The 23,263-nt window shown below is 43.1% G+C and overlaps 1 protein-coding gene across 3 annotated transcripts in view; it reads left to right on the forward strand.

Annotated features, from left to right (window-relative positions):
* Positions 1-372: 372 nt before the first annotated feature.
* Positions 373-23,263, forward strand: part of LOC135215588 (aldehyde dehydrogenase, dimeric NADP-preferring-like) — a gene marked incomplete at its 5' end in the record, with an annotated part of 210,827 nt that continues 187,936 nt past the window's right edge. For all 3 annotated transcript variants that reach the window (XR_010314736.1, XR_010314735.1, XM_064250455.1), the window contains 2 exon segments: positions 373-468; positions 3,123-3,243. Coding sequence is in view for 1 of the 3 variants with exons in the window: in XM_064250455.1 (XP_064106525.1) it covers positions 373-468; positions 3,123-3,243 (217 nt within the window).

Genomic DNA, 23,263 nt, shown 5'->3' on the forward strand with positions numbered 1-23,263 from the left:
TGCCGCGAAATTCGAATTTCTACCGGGGACGACGGAGTCTATAGCTAAGTATATATCTGCCAGGTAAGTATGTATGAAACTTTATTGTACAATAACAATATCATTTTTTATAATTTCTTTTTGAGAAATTGTAATTTCATATAAAATTTTGAATTTTCAGCAGTTTTTTTTATTGTAGAATAAATTTATATAAAAATTATTACATAGTAAACGTGCCAAACAAATAAACAGACAGGTGCTCGTAGCCAGGTAATGATGATTCACAAGTATAATTATATATTAGTATTATCTTACTTAAAGAGTACAATTTGATCTTGTTTTGCCTTATATGCAATGTGAAGAAAGATTAACATATAATATTTTGTTTTCTAGCCAAAGCAAGAAAGCATATTGTTGGAGCTCAACCTTTTGAAGGATGACATACGGCACATTTTACGTAATTTAGATGATTGGACTCAACCAGAGAAGGCAAGTAATTACTTTTTAAGGTGGTGTATAATACTAAAATTGAATGTCACTACATATCAGGGGAAGTAAAATAAACTTTTTATCTTTATACTGGTTAGATTGTGAATTTGTTTCTTTTGTGTTTTGCTTAATATCTGTGATCCTTAGTGAAGTAATGTTTTTGCCCCTAAATAGATGGTAGCAGTTAAAATTCATTTTGTAATTTATGTTTTCATTAGAATTAGTAAATGGCTGCTGAGTGAGTATAGTATCTCTTCAGATGAAAACCAAGATAACATTTCAGGGCAATCTATGACTAGAGGAATTAAATACTGGTCCCCTGCTATTGATTTATACCACTTTTCCCTCCACAAAAGACCTACATTAATATCTGTTTTTTGAAATCAAAAGATATAATACTAAGATTGTTGTTGCACTCTAGAAAAAATGAAAATACAGAATTTGCATTGTTTTGCTACTATATATATATATATATATATATATATATATATATATATATATATATATGTATATATATGTATATGTATGTATATATATATATATATATATATATATATATATATATATATATATATATATATATATATATGTTATATGTATATGTATATGTGTATATATATATATATATATATATATATATATATAGTATATATATATATATATATATATATATATATATATATATATATATATATGTATATATATATATATATGATATATATATATATAATATATATATATATATATATGTATGTATATATATATATATATATTATATATATATATATATATATATATATATATATATATATATATATATATATATATATATGCAGCTAAATAAGAAAGCTACATAATAGTTTGGACAATATAAATGACTTTCAATGTAAAGAATTTCATAGAATTTTATTTACATGGTAATGTTTTAGCTTCATTTTCCAATTGCTGGTATGTTTTAAGGGGGCCGGCCGGCTAATGCCATTCTTTAAGGACAGGACTTTGATATTCATACCAGTTAATAAGGTTACTTGGGACATCTCCAAACCGCATATGATTTTTGCCTCTGACCTTTGGTTTTGTGACGCCAGGGTGATTTATCCCGAAAATAACCATTTTTCAAATTCTATTTCCTCCCTTGATATTTAATATTAAGACCTGGGATTACTACCATTTATAGACCTGATGTAGACCTCCAATCAAATGAGGAGTTTTTTTTCTAAAAGTCATTTTTTTGCTAGATATAAATTTTTCATTATGGTAAAAAAAATAAACCCCATAAATTAGGAAAAAAAAATTTATATAAAAAAAAGACGAAACAAAAATTGGAAAAAAGGGTTTCATTTGATTGTTCTATAATGTCTTTCTGAGTTATGTACCAAATTCCAATGTTATAGCTTTAAAACTAAGTGAGAAGATAGATTTTGAAGGTCAATAACTATAGTTTTGAGATACGGGCATTCAAAGTTTTTCTTCGTATTTTTATAACGACAATGTTAATAAATAATGATTATTATGAATGTATATTTCTTTTTTGTGTATTAATAAACCAAAACTATTTTATTTATCATGATTTAATCAAATATGATTATCCTTTGCTCATATATTGTAGCTTTGGGCACTGCGTCAGGCAAGACGGTGCACTACTTCCTATGCAACTCTCTCTCTCTCTCCTTCACTAACTCTGCTTATTACAGCGAAGTTTCTTCTGTATGTTACCTAGATGTTTTCCTAGTATTTTCCGTTTTGGCATGATGAAATTCTTGCCGAAACAAAAATAAACAAACGTAAATGCAAGAGAATGTCAAGAGGTGAAATTCGAAGTTGTACTTTCTTTTTACAAGGACAATGTTAATAAATCATGATTATTATGAATTTCATATTTCTTTTTGGGTATTAATAAACCAAAACTATGTTATTTATCATTAATTAAGATCCTTTTGCTCAAAGATCGTAGCCTGGGGGACAGTGTGACGTGTGCTTCAGGCAAGACGGCCGCGTTTACTTACTATGCACCCCTCCCTCTCTCTCTTCACTAACTACGCTAATAGTATTGCATATATTATGATATTCTGTAATCATATTAGAGCGAATTTTCTTCCTCTTTATGTTAGCGAGATGTTTTCCTTGTCTTTTCCTCATTGGCCTGATGAAATTCTTGCCGAAACATAAATAAGCATATGTAAAAAGCAAGCGAATGTCAGAGGTGAAACTCGAACGTGTAGTCTGCTTGAAGTCTGTGCTCCTACTGATCATAGTTGATGTTGAACTCCCCTCTGCGACCCACAGAATCTCTACAGATGCCATTTCTCACAATTTCTTTGACAATAATTATCAAAATTTATGATAACAGAAGAAATATTGCATTTTCTTGTATGGATGAATGTTTTAGGCTTATTGAGTTATGTTTACTAATTACCCTGTAACTACGAAAGTAAGAGGAATTTTGACGAAATATTTCGTATATGTATTCTCAATTGCCATATGAAGCTCCATGAATTTTTTCATGACTTTGCATTTTTCGCCCTATACCACCATATATAGGGGTTACGGCCGGCCCCCTTAAGTTATTAGAAAGTTAAATGATGCCGCTGAAATGTGTGTGTATTTTATAATTGAACCATGAGACAGTATTTATTCTTTAAATTTTATTGTAGGTTCCCAGAAACATGCTGACACTCTTTGACAAGCCTTTGATATTTCATGACCCATATGGTGTGGTTCTTATTATGGGAGCATGGAATTATCCAGTACAGCTTGCTTTGCTGCCTGTGTCAGGTATGTCATATCTTCTCAGGAAGAAACCTTTTAGTAATTATTTAATTGTTTTATGGGTCAGGGATTGCAGCAAGTCATTACTAAAGGCTCTTGGGAAAGCGATTAATTTCTTTCTTGTACTGTCTTTTTCGTTTTGAAAGTATTATTAGCATTTTCTCTCAATTATCTTAGTTAGTTTGACATTTCTGTAAGAATTTAAAAGGAAGTAATATCACATCATTATTCAGATCTTAATAGTCTGTCATGATTTTATAGCTTTCATTTTTAATTTTCTACTTATAATGGTTAATAACGCTTACAAAAACTTTGTGTTTTTTTTAAGTGTAAACTATAGTATTGCTTTATAGATCTTATTTTATTTCATTACAGCCCCATTAATCATATATGTATTTTTGTCACAAATATTACCTGGATCATCAGTTGTGTGTCTGTCAGACAAAAGTAGATAGGAAATCTCCCTATGCATGCACCTTCTAGATCCTCTGGTATGTTTCATTTCCGTGTTTTCCCATTAATTGAAGTTTATTTCATCCCTTTTTCACTGGAGTGTACTCAGTACATGATAGAAGTATTTTTTCAATTTAGCAAGTACATTCTAGTCACTGTTTTGGAGGAATCCTTCTTGGGGATTGAAGAGAAGTGCTTGGTGGGAAATATACAACTGTTTCTCCATGGCTCCCTTTAAAAGGACCTTGTGCACTTAATCTTTCAAAGAGGGGTCTACGTAGTTCTTAGAAAAAACCTCTTTAAGGGGGGGGAGAAGGAAAAGACCATTTCCACCCTAGTCCATTTAGGATAATACTGTGTCCCCAAGGGGAGGACTCCCATTGCATGTGATGGTGTAGAAGACAACTCCCAAATATACCATTCTTATTGGGGTCTACTTTTTCTCTTGCCTCTAATAGGCATTCCAGGAGTTGCTTTTTCTTTTCCGGTATGAGTGTCTTTGCTCGCTTTGAAAGGGATACTTTTACTGCTGGTGAATTATTTAACTCAGAGTCATAAAGACTTACTTTGTTTTAGGAAGAGGAATCTCCCGAGTCTATTGCCCCTCAAATTCTTCTTTTCCTAGGGGAGTGTATTGTATTGCACAGTTCTGTATAGTACTCGTTCATTGAGCTGGGCCACAACAAGCGCCTCAAAAAGGTCCTTACAGAAGGGGTTAGAATGTAATAAGGAAGAAACACATTGGGGAGTGACATATTAGAACCTGCCAATGTTTCCATATTAGCCTTTATGCAACACTTTAGAAAATATTAGAGTGCTTAACATAGGGTCCGCATGATTTTTTACTACAGCAGCAAACATTATTCTAGACTCAGAAGATTTTCTGAATCCTTCTAATAGAAACTTCTGGCATATTAGTAGAGGGTATGCTATTGAGGAGGTGGAGCCTAGCATGAAATTCAGCCAAAGCTGTCCCTTCTGATATTTTTCTTATAGGGATCCCAAACTGTTGATTATGCATGTCCAGAAGGAGCTTTTCCTTGTAAAGGAAGGACAACTGTTGTCCATTCATTTGTAGAATTATTAGACACCAGGATGATGGAGACAGATGGCTTTAATTCTGCCTTAGGTTTGCGTTTCCCAGTTACCACAAAAGTTTGAAATTTGCCTTAACATCATTGCTGTAAAAGTGAAGGGGCAGAAGATGGGGGCTCTCGATGAGCATAATATTGGGTCTTATCAAAATAGATGTAAAACACCTTTCTTCATTGATCTGTTAAAAGGTTTCTGCTATGGCTTTCAATGCTATATTCATAGGTAGGATGACTGTCTCCTTTGGCAGTTTTTCAGGAGGAACTAAGCGCCATTCAGTATTAGGAAATGTTGCCTTGTCCCGAAATTCTGCATGTTCGACTTCAATCATAGTTTTCCTTTCATTAATAAGGTATTTACCATTAGGAGAAGATACACAGAGGTTATCAATATCATCAGAAGTGGTTACTGGAACCACTGCTATCCTTTGATTTGAAGTTTCGTAGCCTGAACCGGTCTTACTGCTGCTGCCAGTTGGAGCTCTAAACCCAGACTCTGCCCAGGCAGGCAGAATTTTTTACATTTTATATCAAATTCAGTGTCCAAGACTGACCTGAATTCCTATTTGGAATCATGGATGTCTCTGATATATTGATGTTCAGTAGCAAGGACAACCTTGATATTGCTCATAATTTCCTTGTGGAAGTAAGCAAATTCAGCAAACGGTATTTTCCTATTAGGGGAGCTTGTGCAATATGACTGTGGTCTGGCAGCCATACTGTGGCTGCCTGGCAACCAAAGAATAGAAGTCCTGGATGAATCACTATACTCCTCAGAAAATACAGACACTTCATTATCTGATTGCTACATGGGAAAGAGATTTTCATGAGGTATCTGTATCATTTATAGCTGAAGGCTCTTTCCCTGTTCCCAGGTTCAGCAGTTTCAGTGGCAATATCCACGTCATGTCCAATTTAATAGGGACATCTCCCCCAAGTAGACTCCTCTTCTCCATCAGCAGAGTTGACTTGGGAGGTACTAGGAACTGATGCTTTTGGTTTTTGGCCCAAACGTAGGTTCTGCTAAGAAATGGAGTTTTGACAGAAAGATGTAGTTTCTCCTTCCATACACTTACTGAGACCTAGGACCCAAGATAGCTTGAAACGGAACCAAGAAATTCTCTGTGGCACACTTTTTCTGTGGGTCGTGATACTAACCATTTATATTAATGTATTTATACATATATACTCAAATACTATAGGCTAACTTGGTCACAAGTGTATAGTTGCACAGTGAACCCTCCATATTCGTGGATTTCGGATTCGCAGGCTCATGTATTCATGGATTTCTCTCTGGAACATATACCCCATCATTCACGGAAAATTTTGTGATAAAACTACATTGGTACCTCGACATACAAAAGGCTCAACTTATGAAAAATTCAAGTTACGAAAGCAAACACGAAGATTTTTTTGCTCTACATACGATAATAGTTCAGGTTACGAAAGGTTGTTGCTGTAAAATTCCGAGATTCGCCTGGACCACCGATAACAATTTTAAAATTTGCCCGCCGCCAACTGAGTAGACTCGCCACCATCCTCCCGCTCTCCCATTGGTTCCTGATGCTAGTCACCGCCATAAGATCCTGCTCTCCTATTGGTCAGCATCTCTCCCATCGTGCATCTACGTAGCGGCGTTCTTCTTTGGCCACTCTGTAGCTTTATCATTATCGTACGCACTCCGAATTCGTTTGTTCTATACGATTTCGTTTAGAAACGTAAATTCGTTAGTGATTTCATTGTAGTACTACTTTATCGTGTTGTGTGAGAACTTTAGTACATACATATGCTACATAATTTAATTACGTACAGTATGTATACGTAGTCATGGATCCCAAGAAAGTTGCTGAAGTTCGCGGAAAGAAGAGGATGCTTTCTATGGAGACAAAAATGGAGATTATCAAGAAGTATGAAGCTGGCATGCGGTTGAGTGTGATCGCTAAGGAATATGGCCGAAATCCGTCGACGATAGGCACCATCCTTAAGCAGAAGGAAGCCATCAAAGCAGCTACACCTTCCAAGGGCGTGACTATTTTGTCTAGCAAGAGGAGCCACGTGCACGATGAGATGGAGAGGCTGCTTCTTGTCTGGATAAAAGACAAAGAAATCACTGACGATACGATAACCGAGACGGCAATCTGCCACAAGGCGAGCGCTATTTTCGCCGATTTGATTGCCTAGGCCGAAGACGACGGAGGAGAAGGGACATCAGCGCCAACCCCAGACTTCAAGGCTTCTCATGGGTGGTTTGAAAAATTCCGGAAATGGACTGGCATCCATTCGGTGGTGCAGCATGGGGAGGCAGCCAGCTCGGACATGAAAGCGGTCGAAGCCTTTATTAAGACGTTCAACAAGATGACGATCAAGGAAGGCTACAGTTCTCAGCAAGTCGTTAACTGTGATGAGACTGTCCTTTTTTGGAAAAAAATGCCTCGTCGGACGTACATCATAGAGGAAGAGAAGAAGCTACCCGGGCATAAGCCTATGAAAGACAGGCTTACGCTCGCACTTTGTTCCAACGCCAGTGGGGATTGCAAGGTGAAGCCCCTACTTGTGTATCATTCGGAGACTCCTCGACCCTTCAAGGCCCACAAAGTGCTAAAGGAGAAGCTTCCAGTGATGTGGAGGCCTAATGCGAAAGCCTGGGTAATGAGACTTTTGTTCACTGAGCTGTTAAATCTGTGCTTTGGCCCGACAGTGAAGAAATTCTTGGAAGAGAAGTGCCTCCTTCTGAAATGTCTTCTGTTGTTGGACAATGCCCCTGCTCACCCTCCTGGCCTCGAGGAAGATATCCTAGCGGTGTATTTGTTTATCAAGGTTCTTTATCTTCCGCCTAACACCACCCCTTTCCTCCAGCCCATGGACCAGCAAGTGATATTGAACTTCAAGTAGCTGTATACGAAACATCTTTTCAAGAGATGTTTCAACATCACCGATACCACAAACCTCACCTTGCGTGAATTTTGGAAGGAGGTATTTCGATGTCATATGCATCCGACTCATCGATCAAGGTTGGCAGGAGGTTTAGAGGCGAACCTTGAATTCTTCGCGGAGGAAACTCTGGCCTGATGCCGTATCCGCCCGAGACTTCGAGGGATTCGACTTGGGCGAAGCTTGTGCAGATTCAGAAACAGTTGATGATCCTGAAACTGTTTCGCAACCAGATCTTGACGAGATCGTTGCACTCGGCAAGTCCATGGGGCTGGTCGTCGACGAGGACGACATCAATGACCTTCTTGAGGAGTACCAAGAGGAGCTTACGACGGATGACTTGAAGGAGTTGGAGGCCGTGCAACATAGCGTCGTTCAAGAAGAGTTCTCTAGCAGCGGCGAGGAGGAGGAAGAGGAGGACCCTATGACAGCGGCAGAAATTAAGGATGCTCTAGCTGCTTTTCATAAGGTGCAATCATTTGTAGAAAAGGGACACCCCGAAAAGGCTTACACAGGTCGTATGCTTGCGCAGTTCGATGACGTTTGCCTGAGTCATTTCAAGAACGTTGTGAAAAGTCGGCAGAAAGTTGAAAGTGGTGAAGAAATTGGAATTTTATGCATTCAACTTACCTGTCAGATATATACTTAGCTATAGACTCCGTCGTCCCCGATAGAAATTCAAATTTCGCGGCACACTCTACAGGTAGGTCAGGTGATCTACCGCCCCGCCGCTGGTGGCGGGAATAGGAATCATTCCCGTTTTCTAAGACAGATTTTCTCTATCGGCCGTGACAGCAACATTGTTGTTGTTACTCCTGATTTGATTTTCGTGTTTTTTCATCGCTATTGATCTTCTAAGCCGGTTGTTTTGGTGACGTATTGGAGCTTTGGTTTGGCATACTCTTTCGTGGACTGTTATTTGGACTTGGTTTTTGGATTTTTCTCAGAATGTCGGATTCTAGCTTTACGGTTAGAAGACAGTGTGTAAATGAGGGATGCATGGTGAGGCTACCGAAAGCTTCGATAGATCCTCACACAGTTTGTAAGGGGTGTAGAATGAATGAATGCTCAATATCTAACACCTGTGATGAATGTGTAGGTTTGAATGAGGAAGAATGGAAGAATTTAAATTCCTATTTAAGGAAATTGGATATGGATAGGGCTAGGAAGGCTTCCTCCAGAAGCGTAAGTAGGTCTCGTTCTAACGAGTCAATCAAATTAACACCTAACCCTAAACCTGTATCTTCTTCCTCTTGTACTAAGACTGCAAATCCAGCAACGGAAATTGCAGATCTTAAAGCTGCACTGCAAAGGATGGAACGTCAAATGCTAACGTTACAAGGTAAGCACAGTGATAGTGATTTAAATGTCCCTAGTGCAGTGGAGGGGGGTGCGTCTGATCGGCTTCATCTCGCTCCCAGGCCTAGACCTCTTCCAAGCTCACAGGCCCAGAGGAGAAGGAATGTCAAAAGCCTTACGGAGGTTATGGAGAATCCCCACCAATCAGGCGTCCCCTCGGCAGATTCTGTGACGACCCGGACTGCCAAGGATCGCTATCGAAAAAGCATCCTTAAAAAGTGTTTTTCGTCTTCAGATTCTTCACCTAATGTAAGGGGCTGGAGCTCTGATGAACAGTCACGCCCCTTAAAAAGGAGTTGGAAGGCTCCAACTTTGAATTCAAGTCCTGAGCTTTTCTCCGATGGATATCCATGCGAAAGGAAGAAAACCAAGTTAATTCCTAAACGCAAATCAGAGTCCCCTTCCTCTTCTAGACCTCCTTCACCTGAATCGGGAAAGGAAAAAGAGAATGCTGCTGCAAAAATCCTACTAAATGTACAGGAGCAGCTCTCCGCTTTAGTAGGAGTTTTTACGAAGGAGACTCCCAGAAAAAAGGACTCTTTCCTTCCAATAAAGAGAACTAAGGGAAGGAAGGAAGAATCTAACGTAAAAGTTGCGGATTCTCATCGGATGAGTATGAAGAATGCGCCAAAAGCGCCAACCTGGCGCAATGCGCCAGATGCGCTAGAAGCTCCATATGAGCCAGAAGAGCCAGAAACGCCAGCCTGGCGCAATGCGCCAGAAGCGCCACCCTGCCGAAATGCGCCAGAAGCGCTACCCTGCTGAAATGCGCCAGAAGCGCCAGTCTGGCGCAAGGAGCCACGAGCGCCAGAAGTGCCAGTCTGGCGCAAGGAGCCACGAGCGCCAACCTGGCCCAATGAGCCACAAGCGCCAACCGAGCGCAATGAGCCAGAAGTGCCATCCAGGCGCCAGAATGTACGAACTTCTTCCAAAAGACAGTTAACCCAGGAGGATTTGTCTAGCTTTCGGAAGGATAAGCCTTTACCTGAGACAGGGACTCTAGGTGCCGCACAGGCGGCCGTAGCCCTTGTCAGGATGTGGGTGGCTCCGTGGAAAGCTATAGGAGAGGACATCCTTCCTCTGACAGGAGAGAAAGGTGCCGCACAGGCGGCCGTCGCTCTTGCCAGGAGAAGGATAAGGTCGTATTGCAGGATCAACCTATCTCTCGTAGGGACGCAAGTTGCCCACAGGCGGTCGTCGTTCTTGCGAGAGTGGGGCAGATGTTGCAAGAGACTCATCTCCTATTGAAATTAAACAATCCTCTTCGGAAATGGAATTGGATTTGGAAGAAGTTTCGGAGTCGGAAGATCACTCGGCTCCAGGCTTGTCAGATTATAAGACGCTGGCAGCCCTCTTACTTCAAGAGTTTGGGGACTCTTTAAGCCCTACTGCTCCTCCTTCTCCGAGGTCTTTGTTTACAAGCACTAAGGTCTCGAAGTCATCATCTTTCATTAAGATGAAGCCAACCATTTCCATGAATAAGGCTCTCCGATTCGTAGGAAATTGGTTTAAATCCAAGGAGAAGGCGGGGAAGACCGTCTTTGCCTGCCCTCCTTCCAAACTTTCAGGAAAGAAGGGAATCTGGTACGAGACGGGCGAGTCACTGGGTCTAGCTCTCCCTACTACTGCCGAAGCAGATTTTTCGAATCTGGTGGACTCTTCAAGGAGACAAGCCTTGTCATCGGCAAAGATCACATGGGGGACTTCTGAGATGGACCATCTCCTCAAGGGATTGTTTAATGTCTTAAAAGTTTTTAACTTCTTAGACTGGTCCCTTGGGGTATTGGCCAAGAAGACTCAGGAGAAGGAATCTCTTAGCCCAGAAGTCCTTTATAGTGTACTGTCCTGCATGGACAAAGCGGTTCAAGATGGATCAGGAGAGGCGGCCTCGCTTTTTGGAACTGGAATTCTGAAGAAGAGAGTCTTATTAGTTCCTGACGAAAGCAGTTACTCCTATCCAGAGGTCATCTCTTCTTTATGCTCCTCTTTTGGACCAATTGTTTCCTGCACAACTAGTGAAGGACATATCTCATTCTTTGACAGAAAAGGCCACGCAAGATCTCTTGGCCCAATCTGCAAAGAAATCAAGGACCTCGGTTCCTGTAAAGAGAGAGAATCGTACTCCTCAACAGCCCTTTCGAGGGAGCTCCTCTTCCAGACCCTCCTTTAAGAAGAGAGGAATACAGAAGAGAGGTAGGTCTTCATTCAGACCTATCAAGAAAACAAAATGAGACACCAGTCCTTCAAGCACCGGTAGGGGCCAGACTTCGGAAATTTTCCGAAGAATGGACTCTGAGAGAGGCAGAAAGATGGTCCCTTTCAGTGGTAACGAAGGGATATATGATCCCTTTTTGAGACAGGCCTCCCTTAACAACGATCCCGAGGGAACTGTCAGCCTAATACAGGGACCCTGCCAAGAAAGAAGCATTATTGCAACTGGTAGAACAGATGTTGCAAAAGGAGGCTATCGAATTGGTTCGGGATCCGCATTCCCGAGGATTCTACAACCGCCTTTTTCTGGTTCCGAAATCCTCGGGAGGTGGAGACCGGTCCTGGATGTGAGCGCATTGAACCGATTTGTAGAGAACACAAAGTTCTCTATGGAAACATCGAAATCGGTTCTTGCGGCTCTTTTCGTTTCTCCATGGAGATTGGATGGTCTCCTTAGATCTACAGGATGCTTACTTTCATGTTCCCCTGCATCCATCATCGAAGAAATATCTTCGATTCATGATGCAGGGAAAAGTATTCCAATTCAGAGCCCTATGCTTCGGCCTGTCTAAGGCCCCTCAAGTGTTCACGAGACTAATGACGAATGTTGCGAGATGGCTACATCTAGAAGGGATAAATATATCCCTTTACCTAGACGATTGGCTAATAAGAGCAAAATCGGAACTTCAGTGCTTGAAGACTTGAAGACTTTAGAGTTGACAAAAATCTCTGGGACTACTCGTGAACCTCGAGAAATCACAATTGATCCCCAGACAGAACATAGTCTATCTGGGGATACAGATGGATTCTTGGGGTTTTCGGGTGTTTCCATCGCAAGAGAGAATTGCTCGAGGCTTAGAAAAAATCTCGAACTTCTTAGGGAAAGAACGGACCTCGGCGAGGGAATGGCTCAGTCTGCTGGGCACCCTTTCCTCTTTAGAGCAGTTCATTTCCCTAGGGAGATTAAATCTCAGACCTCTGCAGTTTTATCTCAGACAAATGTGGAGTCAAAAGACAGGAGACCTGTCAGACTGTTTTCCCATTCAACAGGGGATAAAGTCCAACCTGAAGTGGTGGTTAACCCCATTAATAAAGAACGAACGGGTGTCCCTCTTGATTCGGGAACCCTCACCGAGTGTTGGTTTTCCGATGCCTCGGAAACAGGTTGGGGAGCAACACTGGCCCAAAGGAAGTGGCAGGTACTTGGACCAAAGAACAGGCTACACTGCACATTTGCAATGCGCAAAAGGAACTCCTGGCGATTCATCTAGCCCTGGAATACTTCGAAGCGGAAGTCAGAGGAGTGGTAGTTCAAGTCAATTCCAACAATACCACAGCTCTGGCTTACATCCGGAATCAAGGGGGCACTCAATCTTTCTCACTGTACGAAATCGAGAGATCTATTAACCTGGACAGAGGAATGGGGCATAATTCTGCGGACAAGGTTTGTGCAAGGTGTAAAAAACCTAAGGGCAGACAGGTTGAGCAGAAAGAACCAGGTACTCCTGACAGAGTGGATGCTCCACTCAGAAGTCTGCAGACAAATGTGGTCCCTCTGGGGAAGACCCCAGATCGACCTGTTTGCCACGTTCCTCTCCAGGAAGATAGACAAATTCTGCTCTCTAGAAGAAGATCCCAGAGCCACGGCGATCGATGCTTTCCTCATGGACTGGTCAGGCATAGACGCCTACGCCTTTCCCCCATTCAAATTGCTGGGGGAAGTACTAAGAAAGTTTGTGGCATCGGAGGGAACAAGATTAATTCTAATTGCTCCCTTCTGGCCTTCCCGAAACTGGTTCACAGAGGTACTGGAATGGACGGTGGACTTCCCCAGATCTCTACCAAAAAGGACAGATCTGCTCAGACAACCCCACTTCGAGAGGTTTCACAAAAACATCCAAAGTCTCTCCCTGACTGCCTTTCGACTATTGAAAGACTGGTCAGAGCGAGAGGCTTTTCAAAGAAAGTGGGAAGTTTTCCGTAGATGGTGTAGGTCGAAGAAGCTGTCCTCTTCCAATACCTCTGTGACCAAAATCGCTGATTTTCTCCTCTTCTTAAGAGAAGAGTCGAAATTGGCTGTATCCACTATCAAGGGATATAAGAGCATGCTCTCAGCTGTTTTTAGAAACAGGGGACTGAATTTGGAAAATAATAAAGATCTTCATGATCTCATTAGGTCTTTCGAGACGTCTAAATTGAGATCTTCTATTCCCCCGAGTTGGAACCTTGACGTAGTCCTAAAATTCTTGATTTCAGACAGGTTCGAACCTCCAGATAAAATCTCATTCAGAGATCTTACTAGTAAATGCATATTATTCCTGTTGGCCCTCGCAACTGCTAAGAGGATCAGTGAATTACATGCTTTGGACTCTCGGGTGGGATTTAAAAAAGACTCGGCTGTTATTTCTTTCCAGGATCTATTCCTAGCAAAGAATGAAAACCCTTCTAAACCTTGGCCTAGAAGTTTTGAAGTCAAGGGACTCTCTTCTCTAGTAGGTAGAGAGTTGGATCGGTCCCTTTGCCTAGTCAGGACCTTGAAGTTCTATTTAAAAAAGAAGACACAGCTTCAGGGATGTCAACAAAGTCTTTGGTGTTCGGTAAGAAACCCCAAAAGACCTATGTCAAAGAGCGCACTGGCGTTCTTTGTCAGAAATGTGATTACCAAAGCTCACAGGGATTGCCAAGAGAACTCTTTAAAGCTGCTGAGAGTAAAAGCTCACGAAGTCCAGGCTGTGGCAACTTCCCTTTCTTTCACTAAGAATATGTCTATGAGAAACATTTTAGCAGCAACTTATTGGAGGTGCAATTCAGTATTTGCATCCCACTATTTAAAGGATGTTAGAGTAACATACGAAAAAAAAATTTCTCTTGGACCTTATGTATCAGCGGATACTATGCTGGTAAATGGAGCAGATGCTGATCCTTAATTTTGTTTTTGTGTTTTTAATGATTATTTGTAATATTGTTGTTGAGTTGTGGGTTGCTTGAAAGGATGTTCGGGGATGACTCCTTTCAATCGTAGTACTAACCCCAATTAGGATCAGGTGATCGGGATTAGTGTCGTGCTCTATGATCATGCCAATAGGCAAGGTGTTTTGTCATGTAAGTGGATAGGATCCCATTGACAAAGATCCTAAGGTTCTGTTGCGTAAGTGGGTAAGACCCCTGTAACAGACCATCAAGAACTCTTAGCATGAGGTCACTACCTCGCTGAGGCTCTTGAAGCGATACAGGCTCCTAGGCCGTAGCCATGAAGTCTTTCGCTAACACAGGTAGGAATCAAGGTTTTTTTTATTACCTACAACATATGTTGTTTCCTGTCTATTCAGTAAATTAGCTGTCTCTTACCCTCCGCCAAAGGTGCCAATCAGCTAAGTCTATATCTGACGGGTAAGTTGAATGCATAAAAATGTTATTGTCATGATACAATAAAGTTTTATGCATTTACGTTAACCTGGCAGATATATACGGTTTAATGGCCCCGACCGACCTACCCCTCAGGAGACAGGTGGAAGAGAAAATCTGTCTTAGAAAACGGGAATGATTCCTATTCCCGCGCCACCAGCAGCGGGCGGTAGATCACCTGACCTACCTTTAGAAGTGTGCCGCGAAATTCGAATTTCTATCAGGGACGACGAAGCTATAGCTAAGTATAGTATCTGCCAGGTAAAGTATGCATAAAAACTTTTTATTGTTCATTCTGACAAATAACATTTCTGGGTCTCAAGCTCGTGTCGGCCTATGAAATATCCTTAAGATCAATTATTTCTAGGTAAAATTAATCTAAAAATTACCAAAGAAAAAAAACAAATTAAGAAAATGTCAGTAAAACTGACTCGCTCACTCCTATAAAAGAAGTGTCGGTATGGGAATATAGGCGAGTGGGATCACTACCACGAGTCAATTTACCATTTAGACCTTCCAAACATAAAATCCCCACCAGAGAGAGCTGATACTAAAGGGTGATGCGGCCGCTACTACTACTACTACCGACGCCACGGACAGCAGCGCCACCCCTAGCGGCCCCCCCCCCCCAACAAAAACCGGCATCTTAACTCTTTTTAGCTTTACAGCGCTAGGTCCAATTTTTCCCTTTGCCTTTTGCATGTTTTTTCCCTTGTTTTTTTCACTGGATTACTTTCAACCATTACGATGGAACGTGCTGCAATTGCTTCGGCTAAGTTAAGTGCCTCATAAGTAGTATTTCCTAGTATTTTAGTCTTCCAGGGACCAGTATTTTCCTTTTTATAGGTCTATACGGTCTCCCGGTGACTTGTGGCGGCCGTGTGCCGCCTCGTGTTTAAGATTTCCCGGTCCTCCCCATACTGGGACATCTTATGCTTATGGGCTTTTTATTTTTTAACGTTCATCGTATTATTACATCGTTTTTATAGCTAGGACACAGCCCTTTTTTACCATTTTCTCTTAGTTTGGTATTTAGGGCTATACTGCTGTTTTTCTGGCCCAGCATCCCAGCTCTTGCTCTTCATCGGCTACCGCTGGCTCCGAGTAGTCAACTGTTTCTTCGGATCAGTTTTGCCTCCTCCTGGGCTTCTTTTTCTTTTACTAAAAGTGTCTTTTCCTCCTTTACGATGTATTATCATTGTTATTTAGGGCCGTTAGGCTAGCCTAGGTGCTTGTGCCATGTGTTGGTACAGACTGGTTCACGTGGCCCCTCAGTGGTTGTGTTGCTATCGCGGCTTAGGCCACCTGTGATCACGTGTCCCTTAGCACCTTACCCTTCCCCTTCCCTCCCTACCAGGTATAGGGAGGGGTCTGGTGGATCTCCTTGGTTGTCATGACAACCACAGTAGCCTACCTCCCTCTCCCTCCGAGGAGGCCTGGAGCTCCATACCAGCTGGGGTTTAGGGTGACCACTGGTCTCGGGTACTGGGTTACCGAGCGGGTAGTAGTAGCGACAGGGGGGGGGTAGGCCACCCCCCCTCTCTCTCTTCCGCCGTGTTTACGCCCGGGACCCGACCCCCCCCCCCCCACCCCCCCCCCCCCCCCCATTGCCTCAGTCCCACCCTTCCCCTACCTTAACGGACGGAGAGCCTTCGCTGAAGCCGGGGGCCCCTTCGGTTATAGGTCCGCCTGGCTCCGCCAGTGGGCGGGGTGGGGGGTGGGAAATTACTAGTGGTCTGTTGCTTGCCTACTATATCCTGTTTTTCGCTACCGGAGGAGAGCTCGCTCCTTACCCGGGCACTCCTCTAGTAGACTAAAAGTTTTATACCTCTTATATATGGATATACCCTTACTGTTACGGTGAATTTTAGTTTTAATTTATTTATAGTACTATCTCCGTCGTTCTCCGTCGTGGTTTCATGGCTCCTCACCACTCCTGGTTGGAATCTTTTTCCTGTCTCCGGCGTAGCCTCAGACCTCCTCCAACCGCCTAGTTACCACACGTATTACGGCGGGGCTCTGGTTTAATCTAACTTACATGCTCCGGCATGCAGCGGAGTATTTTGTTAGGCTGTAAGTGTGTACCTGATACTCATGTATCTCTCCACTTACAGGCTACCAGCGTCTGCCAAGGTCCCCAGGTTTGCAACGCGACGTTTGTATCGACCCCTGGCGCCCATGAAGAGTGTAGGACCCACGCCCCGTGTGCCATCAACCACAACGGACTGATCGTTTGGCACCCGGAGGCTTGCACCATCTGCTATGACCTCGTGAGTCAGCTTTTGGGTGGGGTAAGTTTACTCCTGGACTTTTCTTTGTCTTATCATCCACTAACCCTTAGTTTTAAGCTTCTTTAAACCGTATCTCCGCCGCTAGAAGCTTCATATCGCCTTCTCTTCCAGGCTGCCGCCGTGAAGGAAGTCGCCCTGGCAACCCTGAAGGCTTGGGTGGGCGGGCTTCGGGAAGAACCCGCCAAGGGCCAGCCGTATATGCTTAAGAAGACTGGCCGTCCAGATCTTCCCCGAGGCAAGGCGACGGGATATGTGGACCCCATCTCGGCAGCCCCACTCATAGCCTCTATTCAGCAGGAGGTGCAGCAGGCGTTCGGGTCCGTCTCTACGCAGGAGCCGGTCCCAGATGTGGCCAACCTGGACCTGAATATTGAACCTATGGCAGTAGGGGCAGAGGATTTGTTGGTTGAGGTAGGTGTGTCGGGCGCCCAAGGTCTTTCCTTGGGTGCTCCTGGATCTTCTGTCCCCTGTTCCTCTTCCTCTTCATTCCAAGGCTTCACGGGATCTGAGATCCCTGCTCGCTCTCGCCGTCTCCTGTACCCCCGAAGGTGAAGGACAGAGAGAACAGAAGACCCTACATAAGACGACTTCTAAGAAGTCGTCGTCTCTTCTTCAGCTAGGAAGTCTACGACTTCCTACGCAGACGCGGTGAAAGCGAAGCCTAGCTCTTCCTATTCTAAGAGCTCTAGAAGCAAGGCTTCTAAGGAGAAGGCTCGCTCTCCGGCCGAGCCAACGCCTTCTCCGGCATCTACCGGATCTACTCCGGTAACTCCTGTTGGGGTGGCGGGACCGAGCTCTTTTGATCCCACCACTTTCTCAGCAGTAGTAATGCAGCAAGTGGGAGAGATGGTTGGCTCTCTTGGCTCCAAGTTTGAGCAAATGTTTGCACAGCTGTCAAACACGATTAACCAGTCTGGTCAGTCTATCCAAGATCTCTCTAACCGAGTTAGAGAGCACGACGACCGCTTTGCTGGCCTCAACCAGGCTCCTCAGCCAAGCTCCCCTGTAGCAGGTTACTGTCCTCTTACAGTTACCTCCTTATGAATCCCTACCAGCCTTCTCTATGGATAACCCATGGAGAGTGGCCGCTTATGCCCCCTTCAAGGACGGCATGATTTCTATACCGGAGTGTGGAACTCGAAGGATTGAGGACTTCGAGTTCTACCCTCCCGGACTGACTCAGCCTTTCATTGGGTATGCTAGGCTGACCGTCACTGCTCTCAATAGGGAGGATAAGATCTCCCGAGAGACTGTGCTGTATAGTAGGGATCATGCACAGCGGGAATGGGTTCACTGCCTGGAGGATTGGGACTGTACCAATACCAAACTCCAGGCATTCAAGAGTCCCTTTACTATCTTCGCTACGGAGGAGGAGGCTTCTCTTCCGTTCGCTACCAAAGTAGTAGAAGCGACTCTTCAGGCAGTCCTCAAAGACGAGCCCATGCCACAGTTGAGGGAAGCGGAATCTACATCTCCGCTCTTCCCGGCATTTGGAGAATTGTGGGAGAACCTACCTGCCACTTTCTCAGTAGGTAAGCTGAAGCCAGACTGCGCAATGGATCAGTTTGACGAGAAGCTTCCAAGACTGCCTGATACCCTTATTCAGGCAGAGTTTGATGCCCGTACAAGATTTGGGAGGTCTCTTAACTCCCTTATTATTACGGAGATGGCTGCCCTGTCTTACGCTACAGAACCGTTGTTCAGATACTGGCTAAATCCCAGCTCCAGACGGTCCAAGCCGATGCTTTTGACTTCTGCCTAACCAGAAGGAACTGCCGAAAGCATGTCTTACAGGAGGCAACTATCAGGCATGAGCCTAATAGACTCTTGGCTTCCAGCATGTGGGGTGCGGACCTCTTCCCAGAGGCCTCTGTGAATGAGGTGCACCACGAGGCTGCTAGGCTTAACCAGAGCCTTAGAGCCAGATGGGGCATCTCTTCCAAGAGGAAACAAGAGACCGCCCCTGCTGCTGGTAAGAAACTAAAGAATAAGAAACAAAGGAGAGTAGAAGGTTCCAACCTTACCAGAAACAACAGCAGCAACAGCATTCGTTCAGGCCGTCCCAGTTACACAACAGGGACAGCCGTCAACCTCGAAGCAGACACAGCCCATTCTCCTGTTGTCTCCTCAAAGTCAACCTTCCACCTCTTATGCAGTCTCGCTGGCCTTCAATTCAATGTATGAAAGCCAGGCCTACCCAACCTTTAACAGGTTCTCTAGGGTGGGAGCATGCGAGGGGCCACTTTCGTCAGCGTGGCACAGGGAAGAGCTGCAAGAGGCAAGCACTTCAGAGGAGGGCGCGGAGGTCAACCCGCTCAACAACAGTGAGGCTCCCAGGTAGGAGGGAGGCTGTTCCTCTTCCGTCACAGGTGGGGGTTCAGCAAATGGGCACAGAGCATCGTGTCCAAAGGATTGGGTTGGAGTTGGATCAAAGATCCTCCTCCAATCAAATCATTCTATCAAGTACCATCAAAGGAATTGACAGATTATGCGGAGGAACTCCTTCAGAAAGGAGCTATTGCGAGAGTCAAGCATCTAAAATTTCAAGGTCGCTTATTCAGCGTGCCAAAGAAAGGCTCAACAAAAAGAAGGGTAATCTTAGACTTTTCAAAGCTAAACTCTTTCATTCGTTGCGACAAGTTCAAAATGCTCACCATCTCGCAGGTACGGACCTACTTCCCCGTGGGGCACCGTTCACAACCTCTATTCGATCTTACAGACGCATTACTATCATATCCCTATAGCCAGGGACACTCCGTCCATTCCTAGCTTAACAAACTAGGAAATCAGAGGTTCTCATTCAAAGTGATGCCCTTCGGTCTGAATGTAGCCCCCAGGGTATTCATGAAAATAGCAGAAGTGGTAGTGCAACAGTTGAGAACTCAGGGGATAATGGTAGCAGCATACCTCGACGATTGGTTGATCTGGGCACCAATGGTCGAGGAATGTCTCAAAGCCACGAAGAAGGTAGTTCAATTTCTGGAACATCTGGGGGTTCCAGATAAACAAAAAAAACGAAATCCAGACTCACTTCCGGAGTCTCATTTTCAGTGGCTAGGAATCCAATGGGATTTGTCTTCCCACAATCTGTCAATTCCAGTGGTCAAAAGAAAAGAAATAGCCAAGTCTGTGAAACAATTTCTCAAATGCAAACAAACATCAAGGAGAAACCAGGAAAGAATCCTAGGTTCTCTTCAGTTTGCCTCAGTGACAGACATCCTCCTGAAAGCAAGGCTGAAAGATATAAATCGAGTTTGGCGATCGAGAGCAAACGTCAAATCTCGAGACAAGTTGTCAGTAATTCCACAGATCCTTCGCAATCAGCTCCGTCCATGGACAAAAGTAAAGAATCTTGCCAAATTGGTACCCCTTCAATATCCCCTTCCAGTGTTAACCATTCACACGGATGCCTCCCTGTCCGGTTGGGGGGGATATTCTCAATTCAAACAAGTTCAGGGGACTTGGTCAGTTCAGTTCCGCCAGCTCCACATAAACGTCCTGGAAGCAATGGCAGTATTTCTTACCCTGAAGAGACTCCTTCCCCCGAAGAAGTCTCATCTAAGACTAAGTTTTTTTGGACAGTGCAGTGGTAGTACATTGCATCAACAGAGGAGGGTCCAAATGCAAACACGTGAATCATGTCATGATAGCCATCTTTGCGCTAGCAGACAAACACAGATGGCATCTGTCCGCCACTCACCTGGCAGGGGTAAGAAATGTGATAGCAGACGCTTTGTCCCGGTCAGTCCCTCTGGAATCAGAATGGTCCCTAGACGACAGGTCTTTCCAGTGGATATGCCAGAGAGTCCCAGGCCTCCAAGTAGATCTCTTCGCCTCACAAGCTCCCTTGCTATTTGGCCCCCAACCTGGACCCTCTGGCCTATGCCATGGACGCCCTGTCGTTAGACTGGAATCAATGGAGGAAAATCTATATATTTCCTTCAGTGAATCTTCTTTTGAAAGTCTTGAGCAAGCTGAGGCACTTTCAAGGGACTAGTAGCTCTGATTGCTCCAGACTGGCCAAAAAGCAACTGGTATCCGCTGCTTCTGGAATTGGGTCTCCGACCTCAACGGATTCCCAATCCCAAGTTGTCGCAATCAGTACAAATGAGGACTGTGTTCGCTTCCTCAGGAATTCTCCAGACCCTAACTTTATGGACTTCATGAAGTTTGCGGCTAAAAAAGATGCTAATATTGATCCACAAAACATCCTCTTTCTAGAATCAGACAAAAGAGAGTCAACTATTAGACAATATGACTCAGCTGTTAAAAAATTAGCATCCTTCCTGAATGAATCAAACACTACTACCATGACAGTTAATTTAGCTATATCCTTTTTCAGATCCTTGTTTGAAAAAGAAAAAAGGTTTAGCAGCTAGCACTATTACTACTAATAAATCGGCTTTGAAGAAAATCTTTCAGTTGGGTTTCCAAATAGACCTAACAGAATCTTACTTTACGTCTATTCCCAAAGCCTGTGCTAGACTCAGACCTTCTCAAAGGCCTACTGCAGTTTCATGGTTCTTAAATGATGTCCTCAAACTAGCCTCAGATACTGACAACTCGTCTTGCACATTCATGATGCTCCTTAGAAAGACGTTATTTTTGTTAAGCCTGGTTTCAGGAGCCAGAATTTCAGAACTGTCGGCTCTATCCAGAGATGCGGGTCATGTGGAATTTCTCCCCTCAGGAGAAGTTCTACTTTCCCCGGATCGTAGCTTTTTAGCAAAAAATGAGGATCCCCTTGCAAGGTGGGCTCCTTGGAAAGTCATCCCACTTCCGCAAGATCCTTCTCTCTGCCCAGTATCAACTTTAAGAGCCTTTCTATCTCGTACATCCTCTAGATCCTCAGGTTCTCTCTTTATGAGAGAAAAAGGTGGCACTTTATCAGTGAAAGGAATCAGACAACAGATCCTTTACTTCATTAAACAAGCCAACCCTGATTCATTTCCAAAAGCACATGACATCAGAGGAGTAGCCACCTCAATTAATTACTTCCAACATATGAACTTTGAGGATCTTAAAAAGTATACTGGATGGAAATCACCGACAGTCTTTAAACGTCATTACCTGAAGTCCTTGGAATCTTTAAAATTTTCTGCAGTAGCAGCGGGAAACATTGTTTCTCCTGATACTGCACAGTAGTTGTAGTATAGATCCAGGTCTCCTTTCTACCTACCTCGTCCAACATGCCTCACCCTATTGCCATGCTACTCGGGATACTCTAGCCTTAGCCGCTAGAATCATATTGGTGGATTGTCCCTTATTTTTTTGCTAGGGACATCCACGTTATTGTACATATAATGTACTTCAGTGTTTCTACCCTTATTTTTTTATGCTAGGTAGTAACACAATGAGTTTGTATATTTTGTAAATATCTTAATTAAGTGAATCATTCTATATTGTTCTTGCCATTACACTATTATGTATTACCATGCCATTGTTTAGGATAAGTTAGCTTTAAGTACTTTTGTTTGTATACTGTAATGTCCCTGATTCACTTATATTATATATCTCTCTTTTTTACTATTGGGTTTCATTTGTCCTTATTCCCATCTTGTCTGTTTCTCTGGTACTATTTCATAGGCCGACACGAGCTGAGCCCAGAAAAGGATTTTGACGTAGGAAAAATCTATTTCTGGGTGATTGGCTCGTGTCGCCCTATGAAACCGCACCTGTTTTCCTTTACCCACCCTACACGGACAAAGAGTTCATAAATTAAGGATGACCGCTAGGGGCGCTGCTGTCCGTGGCGTCGGTAGTAGTAGTAGTAGCGGCCGCATCACCCTTTAGTATCAGCTCTCTCTGGTGGGGATTTTATGTTGGAAGGTCTAAATGGTAAATGACTCGTGGTAGTGATCCCACTCGCCTATATTCCCATACCGACACTTCTTTTATAGAGTGAGCGAGTCAGTTTTACTGACATTTTCTTAATTTTGTTTTTCTCTGGTAATTTTAGTTAATTTTACCTAGAAATAATATACTTAGGATATTTCATAGGCGACACAAGCCAATCACCCAGAAATAGATTTTTCCTACGTCAAATCCCTTTTTTGTAAAAAAAAAAAAAAAAAAAAAAAAAAAAAGTATAAAAAAGTAAAAAAAATGTAAAAATGAAAAAAAAAAAAAAAAATTCAGTTTAAGTTTTTTTGTAAAGTTAAGTGTTACAGTGTTGTTAATGTGTTTTGTAAAGTTTAGTCTATGTTTCCTGACATTTTTAATGTGTTTCGTAAGGTTAAGTGTACGTACTACGTAATAAATTTTCTGCCGTTTGTCCTCCTCCTC

The sequence above is a fragment of the Macrobrachium nipponense genome, chromosome 5 (assembly GCF_015104395.2).
Source record: "Macrobrachium nipponense isolate FS-2020 chromosome 5, ASM1510439v2, whole genome shotgun sequence".
Classification (NCBI taxonomy): domain Eukaryota; kingdom Metazoa; phylum Arthropoda; class Malacostraca; order Decapoda; family Palaemonidae; genus Macrobrachium; species Macrobrachium nipponense.